This window comes from Xyrauchen texanus, chromosome 6 (genome assembly GCF_025860055.1).
Source record: "Xyrauchen texanus isolate HMW12.3.18 chromosome 6, RBS_HiC_50CHRs, whole genome shotgun sequence".
NCBI classification, from domain to species: Eukaryota; Metazoa; Chordata; class Actinopteri; order Cypriniformes; family Catostomidae; genus Xyrauchen; species Xyrauchen texanus.
The window spans coordinates 30,767,007-30,781,032 of record NC_068281.1 but is presented as its reverse complement, the minus strand read 5'-3'; the positions used below and the strand labels follow the sequence as shown (position 1 = coordinate 30,781,032).

The 14,026-nt window shown below is 36.8% G+C and overlaps 1 protein-coding gene across 3 annotated transcripts in view; it reads left to right on the top strand.

Moving 5' to 3' along the window:
• Positions 1-14,026, top strand: part of LOC127644698 (rho guanine nucleotide exchange factor 4-like) — a 94,730-nt gene that overhangs the window by 19,507 nt on the left and 61,197 nt on the right. Inside the window, exon 1 of one of the 3 annotated variants that reach the window (XM_052128017.1) lies at positions 922-975. The exons of the other annotated variants lie outside the window; for them this stretch is intronic. Within the exon in view, the coding sequence (XP_051983977.1) occupies positions 937-975 (39 nt within the window). The 5' untranslated portion in view covers positions 922-936. Of the gene's footprint in view, positions 1-921; positions 976-14,026 lie in introns of those variants that run through there. 3 annotated transcript variants of the gene reach the window in all.

The following is a 14,026-nucleotide window of genomic DNA, read 5'->3' as shown; positions in this document are numbered from 1 at the left end:
CAAATTTAACATTCTAAACCCTAATTTGTCTTGTTGGCAGGAGTAGTGCCAGTGTGTGGACCAAGTCATTGATTAAAATAGGAGCGATTTGCCCTTGTTGCATTGTGCCGTGCTGCTTGCATTTGGTGTAAATAGGGTGTTAGGAGTTTAACTTAGGAAATATTGTAATGACATGATGCTTTCATTTGTTTATTTTATCCATGGGAGTAAAAGTCGAACATTTTTGTATGAGCCATTTCGTACTTTTATTAAGACTTGTCAACAGAAGTTTGGATGGGACATATTGAATAGTTTGTAAGTTTCCTTTTTTTTTTTTTTAAATCTTTTTTAAATAGTCAATATGCTTTAGTTACATCACAGCCACGTAACAAGATTTGATACTTGAGCATTTGATTGGAATCTTTGTAGAGCAACTTTAGTCAAAATATTGGTCTGTTTTCCCGAAAAAGACTGTACATTTTAAGTGCATAAATCTGTTAAAAGTTCATTGTGTCCACTTTTAGGCATACAGTAGCATGTAAATGGGTTCAAAGCTAATAGATATAGACTAAAAATCACAAAACTCCTAGTTTAATGGGTTCTTTAAATGATTAAAGGCGTTGACTGGCTTACCTGATTATTTTTACCTAGTTTCACATAGTTAAATTGTGGAGTCCTCATTGTTATGAAATTTGAACCATTGGCATGGCTTGGCAGTCTGTCACTCTGTCTCTGTCTATCTCTCTGTGTCTCCCTTCTTCACCCCCACCCTCCTGTCTCTCTCTCTGGCCGTGCCATGAGTCTTAGAGCTCTCCTAAATAGCAACAAGTAAGCATGCGGCAGCAAAATGCTAGGGAAACTCTCCACAGGGCTCATGAATTCAGAAGAAGAGAAAGAGAGGGAGTTATAGAGGGAGTGAAAGAAGATTGAAGCCGTCACTTCCTCAGTACACTCACAATGTTGAGTGTTATATACTTCCTACGCAGCTTTTTTGAGGTAATGTTCCCACAGCTTTTTTTTCCATACTTTTGATTTAGTTTGGATCAAATTGTCACCCTGTTTATGGCATTCATTTCATTTTCTTGTAAGCTGCTCTTAATATGTTTTCTTGTAACTTCACTTCTTGGAAAGAGGACAGTGTTTAGTTCAATGGAAAATATTTGAAACATTTGCTTCAGTCAAAGATGTATTGGTGTTTTGACTGAAATGTGTTGTAACACATGATATAGGTATGTTAGGCTCTGATGAATTTGCATCTATATAATCATGCAGTGTATTTAGATTACGTTGGCCCAATTTTGATTTTAGTTTCATGGGATAAAACACACAGTAGGTTTTTTTTTCATGATAAATGTCGTACAAGTTGCTATAATAGCATTTTTGTGTCTTCGGATTTCTTTCTTACCACCACATATGTCTCACTCCCTCAGTGAGTCAGTGAAGTTTCACCAGTCGACATATTAGTGTTTGTGTGTGTGTACTCACAGTTGGTATGCAGAATTGGCAGCTCTTATAGCGTCGTCATGGATTTGGGGAGGTGCCGTTTAAAAAACAATTCACTGGCACAGCAAGTCAAGGAGTTTTTCAGCTTGTTCCGAGCCAAACTTTGAGAGAGTAAGAAAGACTTAAATAGCTCCCCATACATTACATATATCACCTTCCAGTGATTCGTATTTCTGAATGCATCTATTACTTAAGAAAAAATCATATAAAAATATGTTCGCTGTCCTTTTCTGCATATCACTCTGCTGTTTTGTGGTCTGTTTTGCATAACGCCACGGCTTATTTTTGCTTGTCGCAGCCCATTCATTTCCCCGCACGTTTCACGTCGACCCACCGGCCCACTCGGTTCTCCCGATGGCCAGTCTGCCCCTGATTGCCCCTAATTATGCCAGATTACCAGTCCAGCCCTGCCTTCAGCATATCGCGGTGCTGTTTTGTGGCCCTTTCTGCACAATGCAGCGGCATTTCAATGTCATTTCAGCTTAGTCCCAGTTCTCCCGATGTCCAGTCCACACCTGATTGGCCCTAAAGGCTGTCGGCCAACCAGGAAAATGCACGATATGTCAGATTACCAATCCAGCCCTGATTCTGAGTGTGTCCAAAAAATATTGGGGACCACTTTACACATTGTCCACTACATAAATGTAAACTAACATGAAAGCAAGCAGAGTCTACAAAAGTTCATTGTTATAATGGGATGTTGAAATGTGCCATGTAGATCTAACCACCTGACTCATGGATAGGACACTATATGTGAAGTTGTGAAGAATGGGCCTGTGTAAAAACCTCTTGTTGTGGTGCATTGTTCAATAGCAATATGGCATGCACAGCAACCAGATTATGATTGTGAATAAATGCATCCTCACAGCTCAGCTTTTTCCAGTGAGATTCTTTTGACTTCATGTGCTGGCTTCTCGCGCTGGTGTTTAAGAAATTTAGGCATGGAGTCAGGTTGGATAACTGCTACTATCTGTACATGCTGTGTTGGGTTGGTTGGTATTCTCTAACAAAAAGATCAATGTTTTGAAAGTGCCATAGAGCCACAATATTCACTTTTTCAGGGGAGTCAACCTACAAGTGGTTCAGCTACTTATAATTCCATCAATTTTCTATAGCCACTTATCATATGTAGGGTCACATGGAGTGCTGGAGTCTATACCAGCTGTCTCAGGCCAAACTACTTGTAGATGTCTCTGCATATTAAGCTGTGAAAGGACAAAGTATCATTGAAAAAATTTATATTGTTCATCAATTGGCTGTCTGCTAAACTTAATGCTAAGAACACAAACAGCTGTGAACTTTTATATCCCAACAACCCCGGCTGAAACCAGAGCTGTGAAACAGCACTATTCAGCTACTCAAGACATCAGATGTCTTAAACTGCTTGATGGGGAAATACACAGGAAAAAATTATTGAAGAAAACATTGAGGGAAGTGAGAGATTTATATGCTTCATTAAAGAAAACAAAACATTGAGTTAGTAATTTGAGTCTTGTGGCACACGGCAGGAAACTCAGATCAAGTTGGCTGCAGTTGAAAACAGACGACATACTAAATGACAGTAAATTTGTTTTTGCTTTCTGCTTTTAAATTCCATAAATTTTTTATAGACGCTTATCATAAATCTGCTATAGATTTGCATTGGCACATGAAATGATGAAATCCATGACGGCATGAACTGATAGATAGTGGTCAGGCAAGAGAGGGTCTGGAGCTAAAAAATACATATTTATAGTATGTTATGTAAAGTTATAATGCTGTTAAAATGTCCTGCAATGAAACATTTCCAGTGTGTCCCTAAAGTCTCACTCAGAAAAAAGTAGGTAATAGGTGTGGGTTTATTTTGTATTTCCCCAGAGCACAGACAGTGCCACAGCAGTCAGAAGTAGAGAACAAGAGAGATAACAAGACAGGAATGTAAATAAAGAAGACACACAGTTCAAGCTACTTTGTTTTAAGTAGAGATAAGTAGCCCTTAAAGTCAAAACCCAGCCCTTTCTTCTAAAACAGTAAACCTACAGGTTAAATTACGTAAGTGTGTGTGAATGGGTCAGAACTACCTTATGTATTTAATATTTAATCACAAGACAAAGTTGTCATTGATTATGGCAGTGGAATGTTCTCTGGAAATGTAAACATTACCTTTATGGACCGCTCTCCTTTCAATGGGTTATATGGTCTTAAAGGAAAAGTTAAACCAAAAATGAAAATTCTCTTGTCTTTTGCTCCCCCTCATGCAATCTCATATGTGTATGAATTTCTTTCTTCTGTAAAACAAGTAAAGATTTTTAGAAGAATATCTCAGCCCTCTAGGTCAATACAATGCAAGTCAACAGGGTCTACAACTATGAAACTTTAAAAAGCACATACAGGCTGCATAAAAGTGATCCAAACAACTCAAGTGGTTTAATCCATGTCTTTAGAAACAACATTAGTGTGGGTGAGAAACCGACACATATTTAAGTTCTTTTTTTAATATAAATTCTCCCCCTTTCCCAGTAGTTGGCGATATACAGTACATGAAGAATGCGAATTGCCAAAAACAAAAAAAATAACTCTTAAGAGAGAAGACATGATTAGGAGGGCTGTTTGAAAAAGTGGGGCCCTATATATGATGAGAATTGTCATTTTTGGGTGAACTATTATTTTATAACCATAAGTCACATCAAATTTTCACAAGTTTCACAAGAGATTTTGTCTATTGCAATTTTTTGGGGAGGAAAACAACACCAAGGTCACACAGGGGTCATGAATTTTGGAGGGCTCTTAAAAGCATCAAATGGACATGTCTGCTGCCTTTGACGTCATACAGTAGCTCAGGATTGTCGCTAGTGAAGGGTTTGGGACTGTATGCGTTCTTGTAGTGCCATCAGACAGTCTGCGCTTTATGATGACCTTCACCTGGGGCTTCAGAGTGTCACATGGGCCATGGCATTATCAGTTCAGGTAATTGGCTCATACATTTCTGTAACAGAATTCTGTTTTGTTGTTTTCTGATAACAAAATGCTTTTTCCAGGTATTATAGACCTCCTTACACTCAACCCTTTGCCCAAAGTCTGATGCATTTGTCTCATACATGAGGTATGTCTGTAGACATTTGTGTCATGCAGTCATGGTAATGTGGAAGTATTTTTGTGTTCATGGTTATCTGCCCCTGCCCTGCAAACCATATTTGGAGAAAACGGCTCCCTTGTGTCTTGGTGATTGTGTCTGTTTAGGTTTTGTAACCATTTATAAAGAATAGAATATGATCCTGTTTGGTAAACAGGTTGGCGTTTCTGCAGATTAGAGCAGCCAAAAGGGCAAGAGGAGTTTATAAGACTTTGCTCCTGTGCGTTTTTGGATCTCACTGTTTCCATCCTCAACACCCCCAAGTGAGCATTATCAGAGCACAGCCTTAAGGTCTTACTCTCTCAGCAGGGGAACATTGCGTAAGCTGCTCATCACCTCCTCATTAGGGACAAGAAACCACTTGTTGTTTGGTCCACTGGTTCAACATGCCATGACCCTATCTGGGATTCCAAATAGTTTGCAGAAATCACTAGGATGAGGGTGTATTTAGCCGCTCATGCTTCAGTGCGTCTTGAGGGATTTTAGATAATGTGATAATATTTGAGGGAACGGAAGCATGATTTCGAGTTTAAAAAAGTACTTAAATATTTATAATTTTTGCACCAAAAGCATGATATTTGGACCTTGACTCAGTCTTGGCAGAGAGTCTTAAATTAAAAGTGAGAATCCATGTTAATTGTATTGCTTCATATTGACTGAAATGATTAGTCGACGTTATCGACAACGTCGACAATAAAAAATTGCAGACAAATATTTTCATTGTTGAATAGTCGTTTGATATCATTTAACGTGAGATCACATTAAACTCTAATGATGATGCACGAGAGCAGCACTGCAGCTCGTGCCTGACTTAGGAGAGGAAGAATTACACAGCTCACAGTCCAGATGCACTCTAAAATTTCACAGCTTCAGGTGATGTAGATCGCAAAGTATGAGGGAATTATAATATAAAAATATAAAAGTAAATACAGAAGCACACTCGTTATGGAGTAAGTGGAGCTGGAGCAAAACTTGCATGTCTAGTGTCTTTAAAGGAAACACCCCACTTTACATCTTAAATGCAGTTATATTAATGCGTTATAGCTTTATTAAAGTTTAAATAATACGGAAGCAGATCATGTAAATAACTACAAACTACTAAACTACCTAAACTGCCATTTCTCTGTGCGGTCAGTGCCTCTTCTATGAGTTACGCGAATGTCCCGATCTAAGGGGGAGAGATTGAAACTGCACCCAGCTGATGCACACTCTGTCGCGAGGACGCTCGTCCCTCGAGTGTGCACACTTAATGCAACTAGATTATAACATGATTGCTCGTGACTTATTGAATCATATAATATGTCACTGCGCATTTCTTATTGTGTATATCCTATATTTCTTATTGGCAATATGCAGCTTTATTAATAAGATAAATTATTTTTTTGTGAGTTAAAGATGGATCACAGTGAACAGAAAGGTGAGAGAGGGAAGTCTTTGCCACATTATACACTGCAACAAAGCATGTTTTTGATTTGTTTTGGATTGTTTTCCAATTTAAATATCTACAGCTCCTTTAAAACAACGTACAGTTTCTTTAGCAGCTATACTGCAGAAGAAAAAATTGTTATCTGAGAATGTTGAATACAATATTAAAAATACAAATATTTTAAAATATCAAAAAAATCCTTTTAAAAAGTTGCATTCACCTGAGAAGCAGCATATACAATATTTAGACTTGCTTTTAGAGAATAGATCTTGAATATGTGCATATCTTGTCTTTACTGCACTCAAAATACACTAATATACAAAATACACTTACAGTATATTTAAGATACATTCTCTTAAAGCAAGTCTAAATATCTTACATGTTGCTTCTCAATTAAATTGATCTTGTTTTAAGGACTTTTAGACTATTTTAAATGGAAAAAAAAGACAAAAACACTTTTTTTTTTTTTCACTTATTTCATATCGTCACCTTCCTAAAATAATGCCCCAAGTCATTTTTTCAAGTTTTTCAGGAAACACAAAAAACTTAACCAAATATCATGAGGAGATGATTTAGGCCAAAAAAATTTTTTTTAGGAAGGTGACGATATGCAAATATGTTACCCAATCATAGCAGTGGGCATTTGCATTGAAGTCTTAAAGGGGACACAACCTGAAAATTGAGCTTTTTAATCAGAGGGCCAAAAACAGGAAAGAAAATGGACAAGACTTTTTGATGAAAAATAATCTTACTAACATTCTAAGTGGAGCTCAGTCAACTTTATAAAAAGATAGCTCTCTGTTGTTTCTTGAACTAACCTCTCGGTTAATTTTAACCGATAGTATTAGTCGAACAAATTGTTAATGCTGGTTAATTAGTTAATGGGTTAACCCTTTACACTACAAAGTGGAGCTTTACTCGCTTTTAGCATCACACAGTGGACATACTGTACCTCAGAACTGATGCGATACTTGGAGTCATGTAATATCATTTTGGAAAAATGTTGCCACAGTTGTATCTTATAAGATCAGGCTCCAATATTTAGGCCTACTTGAAATTCACAAAAGATATATGAAAACAGAAATTATATATCCATTGACTGTAATAGGCTGTTTATCCATACACATAATTTTTTGTAATTTCTAATTTTGTCCTCTCTACTTTAAGCATCAGTGATGTGTCTAATGCAGAGGCAACATCTGAGTGGTGATCTGACACTGGAATTTGTTATTTTTAATGTTTTGATGAGTTGTCGTTGCAGCAGTTATCAGTGACGTTGAACCCCCCCACCCACCCCAAACTCTCCTCTCCAGCTTTTTAAAACACAGCATGTGTTTATCATTATTAAATGCATTATTAGAATTCAAGTACATTTCACATATGTGAGGATACACCCCTGTGTTTTATGAATGTCAGAATGAAAGCAGACTGAAACTCTTTGGGCCAGATTCCAGATCGTTGGAATTGGAATGAGTGGAGAACATGCCTTATCACTCTCACCCTTTGTTTTCACTGGAATATTCACTGGAGTTGGACTTATCTCAACAACTAGCGTTGACCTTCTCTGTCTTCTGAAAATTTACAAGAGCACAGTGCTCTGTATGCAAGTGTGATGCATAAGACACTGATCTGATTTATAGGGTTATTTTTTTGCATGTTTCTTGGCTTGAGGATTCCATACAATAGATAATTTAAGTCATGCAGAATTAGACAAGATGCATGGCAATCAGAGTAGACTTTACTGGTATTACTCAAGTGCAAGTCTTAGCCTTTTGGGTGCCCTAAGCAAAAATGTGTGTGGGGGCCCCCGTCAACTGTTCATAACACTACTTATAATGTCTATGACATTGTGGGGACCCCCTGGTGGATTGCGGGCCCTAAGCAACTTGCTTAGTTTGGCACTTTCTGTTTTCTGTTGAATTTTCTTGAAGAGAACCTGGTATAAATGGTATTATAGTTGAAAAGATTAGAATGCTCTAGAGTGAAGTTCTAAGCCATCGAGTAAAACCAAAGACAGTAAAGGTAATGGTTATAATACATTGCACATGGCACAACCAGCCTAATACTTGCAGATATATGCATAGTATACATGATTGTACATTTGGGCTGCACTTCAAAGCTAAATAGATATAATACCAGTACAATGCCCTGCTAGAAGTGCCTTTGATGCAGAGTCTACAATGGCTCAAAAGGGCCATTCTTGTCAAAGTGTCCCCAAAGTAAGGTCAAAAATAATCTTTAGATTAAGCCAACAGTATTCATAAAGTGCTTGGGATGTGTGAAAATAGGTAGAAATGAAGGAGCTCAGCTCAGCTATAGGCCCAATTTTTCAATCAATGCAAATACAACCCTTGTTGTTTACAATAGTTTTCTTTTCTACATTAATACCATTTGTCTGATCTGAAGTCAGATAATTTGGTCAGTCAATTTTATTTTGTGTGTGTCTCATTTTTAAAACCATGTAGCTATAAGAACACAGTAGCACACACAATAAATACTGACTATATATACAAACAACAGACAATATACAAAACAGTAGGCAAAGAATGCATAAAACAGCTAGTGCAACATCCTGTAACAGTGACTAAAAAAATGTATTGGCACAGTGGGGAGTTGTGTGTGCACCTGCTCTAAATCACCACAACCACTTACTATGCACAGCAGTACAAATGAGGTCTCTGCCATACTTAGGATGATAAAGATCTTAAGTACATACGGCAAGTTTTATTCACTGGCATTTTCTGTTCCACGATGGTGGAATGGATTTTTTCACCCTCTGAATGACTGCAAATAAAAAAAAAAAATACATTATGGATTTAATTCTTATCAAATGTGTGTCTGATACATGAGAAGATGAAACAGGATAGATGTGCTTTATTTTGATGGCCTTTATTTGACCTTAGCTATGTTAGGGTCCTCTGCATTCCTCCATCCTTGTGTTAAGGAATAAGAGAAGTCCTGCTGTGTAGTTTATACAAAATCCTCACCTTTTCCTGTGGCTTAAATTTCATATGCAACTGATTTACACAACACTTTATTTTACATCATTCTATGCTGCAATGTACAACAACAGCTTTATTGAAAATATTTGTGTAATTATCAAAACACTCTTTATCAGAGCCACATCAGCACAATTCTAAAAAACAGTTATGCTTAAAGTTTTCTTTATGTATTGTGTCAACGGTTTTGTGCTCCTTTCTCAACGTGATAGAAAATCTTGCTCAATAGCCCTCTGCATGTGGGTGTATCTCCTGACAGTGATTTCCTTGCTTGTGTGTGCTTAGCTATGCCTTTGGCTATGTTTGTGTGTGTGTTTTCCTCTTTGTGTTTTGCCTCCCTGATGGGATGAGCTCATACTCACTTTGAGAGAGCAGCACAATCTTCTGATTTCAGCACTTTGGTTGCTTGAGTAATCCAATCCACACCTCCTATACTGAGTGTAACCCTTCTTCCAATGCATCTAAGCCACCTCCCATGGAATCTAAGCCACTCCCTCTGAATCTACCCCACCTCTCTTTAAATCTAAACCACCTCCCGATGAATCAAAGCCACCTCCTCCTTAATCTACGCCACCTCCCTATGAATCTACCCCACCTCCATCTAAACCTAAGTCACTTCCTGCTGAATCGAAGCCACCTCCTCCTGAATCTAAACCAGCTCTCCCTAAATCTAAACCACCTCCCACTGAATCTAACCCACTTAAATCTTAAACACCATCAACTGAATTTAAACGACCTCCACCTAAATCTTAACCATCACCTAATGAATCTATTTGTAATGTTTATGTGTGTGTTAATGTATTTCATGTCTTTTATTTTGAAATGTTTAGTTCCTATATCCCTATTTATGTGATTCCTGTTTCCCTTCATGTTCATGTGTCTTGTTCCCATTGGTTATTGGTCATTGTCTTGTTACTCATTATTAGTTCTAGTTTGTCATTGGTTTTAGTTTATTAGACTTGTTATCTTGTTTATAGTTCTGTCTGTTCATTGGCTGTCTTGTTACCCATATCATGTATTTATGCCCTCATGTTTACCATTGTCCTTTTTCTTGTATTGACTGAAATGTCATCTAGTCTATGTCAAGCCAGGTCAAGTTCATGTGTGGATCTACAGGTTTTTGGATTTTCACTTTGCCAGTATCTACAATGTTACACTAAGGGTGTCTCACAATCAGCCATTTAGTTCAGTATTCAGGGCACTGATCAGGGAGTCCTATCAATGGCAAAATCGTTTAAATGCACTGAAATGTTCACTCCCTAACAAATCCTACAATGCACAGTAAAACCAGCTAGCATCGTTGCTCACTATGTTCCCTTACTGGAAATATCATTGTCTTCTGAAATCTCAAGTCCTTAGTTGATGAGCACAAAAAACTATGAAGTCCAAGCCTTATTTACTCTTGAAAAGAGATGTTGTTTGTAATGTCTTTAATTCATAATTACCATGAAAGCGAAAGAAATATATTTGAAATATTTGAGTTGTTAAAAGGTTTAAAATACACTTCTATATATTTTTATTTATTTATGCTATTTATCTGTTATAATAACACTGTTCGTTTGAATATCTTCAACAAAAATGAACGATAGTGTCATTTTTACAACAATGGCCTAATTAATAACAGCTGCGCTTTAATGCACGAGCTTCAGATCTCCTTCATCTGAATCTAAACTACCTTTGTCTGAATTTTAATGGCCTCCCCATGAATCTAAACGTGAGTTTAAATGTGGAATATGATCATTAATATTATCATTCACTGCATATGTTGCATGTAGTCATATCCAACTTAGTTCATCATCACATGAAGGCTCAAAAGGCAGAAACAATACAGTGTTCATACAATGAGTACTCAGTGCATCTCTCTCTCTCGCTCTCTCTCTCTCTTACTCTCCCTTTTCTTTGTCTCTCTTTTACAATGTTGTCCCAGTGAAAATGTTTTAAAGAGATACTTCACTCAATAATGAATATTCTGTCATCATTTATTCACCCTCATGTTGTTCAAGCTCCTATGACTTTCTTTCTCCCTTTCATTACAAAAGATGTTAGGCAGAATGTTGCACTTTCAATGCATCTTTATTTCCATACTTTGACAGCGAATGGTGACTAAGGCTAACATATACTTTTGTGCTCCATGATAACAGAATGTCAATTTTTTTAAGACTGCATTGTGTGTAGGTCTGTTAAGAGATGTAGAACAACAGGATCTGCCAAACATAAGCAGTGCCAGTGATTTTAATAATATTTTTTCAGGATATATCTAGAAGTATAGACCTAATTAACATTATTACAGGTTAACAGCAGGATAATATAATGATGGTATTTTTTTTTTAATAATATGAAATGTAATATTTGTTGTATGCTATATTTAGCTATATTTCTTTAAAGCCTCTTCTGTTTATTCTCTATTGTTTAGGAAAAAACAGGTATGTACTGAGGTACTCATAACAGAAATGACACAGCCTTTTTGTCTTTTGAAAGGCTGTGTAAAATAAGAGCCTACTGCAGATTGTGATGTAGTTTTGGATGCCAGCTTTTTTTAGTCTCACAGGCACTAGAGGCATGAACAAACACCTGCCTTGCCCAGCAGCCCCTGAAATTCTCAACACTGTGCACTTACAAGAAGACTGTGTGCTTATATAGGGTTATATCCTTTGTAGCCTTTGCTTTTTCATTGTGCACACGTCCACGATTTTACTATGTTTGTTGATACTGTTGCCTGAATACAGCAGTTTAGTACATATGTAAGTACAGTGGCAGGCCGTTCATTTACAATCTAGTCCTTCAGTGTGATTCATACCATTAAGGAAAGACAGTTTCACAATGAATAAGACACTCTATGCCTTCGGGCATCATACATTATGTCGCAGCTAACTAGTAATACCAATTGACATTTTGAAAACATCCACGTACGAAAGCCAGAACTTGAAACGACACTTAATGCACAAGCAAGTCTAATTTTAACTGCTGCCTGACTGTTTTGTGAAATGAATGTCTCCCAAACAGACATTCAAAAATCATAATTTTTGTCTATAATACCTGGAAGAATCTATCTAATAATATTTGCTATTTAAATGTTGCTTGCAATAAATTAAGTTTTGTCAGTGTACATGGTTATGCTGCGTTCCATTCAAGTTGGATGTGGGATTCCTACTTGATATCTCCGACCATAAATGCATTCCATTCCCCGATATTCGGAAGAAAACACAAAACTGGAATGCTCCCATAAGCTCAGCAGGTGTTTGACTCTCATTTGTTTGTTTGTAGAATAATTAAGAGTGGAAAGTGATTAAAAAAAAGGTGACTGAGTATGAAAAGATTAAAAATATTTATTTATTTGGCATGTTAGGCCTGTAGAGAAATCTTTGCTGGCCCTGAGAATTCGCCACTGTGTAAGTACGTTATACCACATTTTTATATATCAAACAATAAACATGTTTAAACATAAGTGAAATATTTCTTCATTCCTTCTCTACACATCTGTTTGAAAAGTTTTTAAAGGTTAAAAAACTCCAATTACAGTACATTTTGCCACTCATAAACTTAATTCTCATTACATCTGTGAGTTTCTTGGAGTGCATCAGCATTGCCCATTTTAACACTCCACTTTCTGCTATTTTTTTTTTTTGCAATCTAATTGGATGGAATAGTAATAAAGTTACAGGACTGGAATTTGACTGGACCACTTCAGGACATAAACTTTGTTGGTTTTAAGCCATTGTGGCTTTTGCTGTATATTTCATGTTTCTGTATATTTTACTGTAGGGATTATCTTTACAGACAATATGATCTCATGAGAATTCAAATGTATTGCGCTGAAATTGCTTTAGGAATACAGAGAACTGTTCAGAGAGTGCTGGATGCAGTGGAAATGTACCAACAATCAACTGAAACAAAAGCCTGTCTTTTTGAGAGGTAACTTTGAGAAACTTCAGCTAGTGCTGTGTCATGTGAACAAGGGGCTGTTCAAACTGAACATGTTTTTGCATCTGCTCGCACTGTTTTTCAGTCGTTTTCCTTATAAACATTCACTAGATAGATGTCTTTTGAAAAGAGTGTCACATTTCACTGTGTTTTTAGCATCAATCACGGGAGCACTTCATTTTTAGACCCTGTATCAAGTTAAAAAGAATTTCTTCAACTGATAAAAACGCTGTCTCGATACACCTGCGTTCTGCTCTATTCAGAATTGAACACTTTGGTGTTGTTTTTGCACACACACACACACACACACACACACACACACACACACACACACACACAAATCTCATTGGATAGCATGACCCCGGACCCCCAGATAAATGGCTTGTTAGGCAGATTTCTGTGTCTACCCTCAGATTAAATCCAACACTGTCCTTTAGAGCTGTCCTAGACCTCTCCTTAGTTCCTATATAGGCCTACATGCATGCAGTGGTATTTTTTTGCGAAACAAAATGTTCTTGAAATGTTGCTTGGTTTTTGCGTTAAATTGTATTTAGATGAAATGTAATGTAGTCGAGAAGCAATTTTGTTTCTTATTTCACAAGTTCACTTGTTCATATGAATTAACAAATAAATAAAGGATTAACTTGCTTCTCCTGAATTTGTTTAGAGTACTATATTAATTGAAAACAATTACACTCTAATTATTAGCCTATGTGACTTGAAGAAGTGAGTTAGTGTGTTCAGAGGTGATGCAGGTGTTTAATTATCAGTTTAGTCACATTTTTCAGTATAGTTGTGTGTGTATAGTCAGTATAGAAGAGTGACAAATGTCCTCAATTAAATACATTGTAGTTTCATGCAGTGAAAATAAAGTATGAATGTAGTCCAATAGGTGTGAATGCTTTTTATAGGCATGATATCATGTTGTGAGTCAAGTGTCAGAAGCAGCCCTGTCTGCACATATGTGCTTTTCTGGCTCTCTCTTCCAAATTCCAAATTTTTACCTCATGAATCTTCTTAAACACACAATTGAACACACACCCAATCCCCCTTTCTCCTGCCCAGTCTGTGACTTAAGGTTAAGAC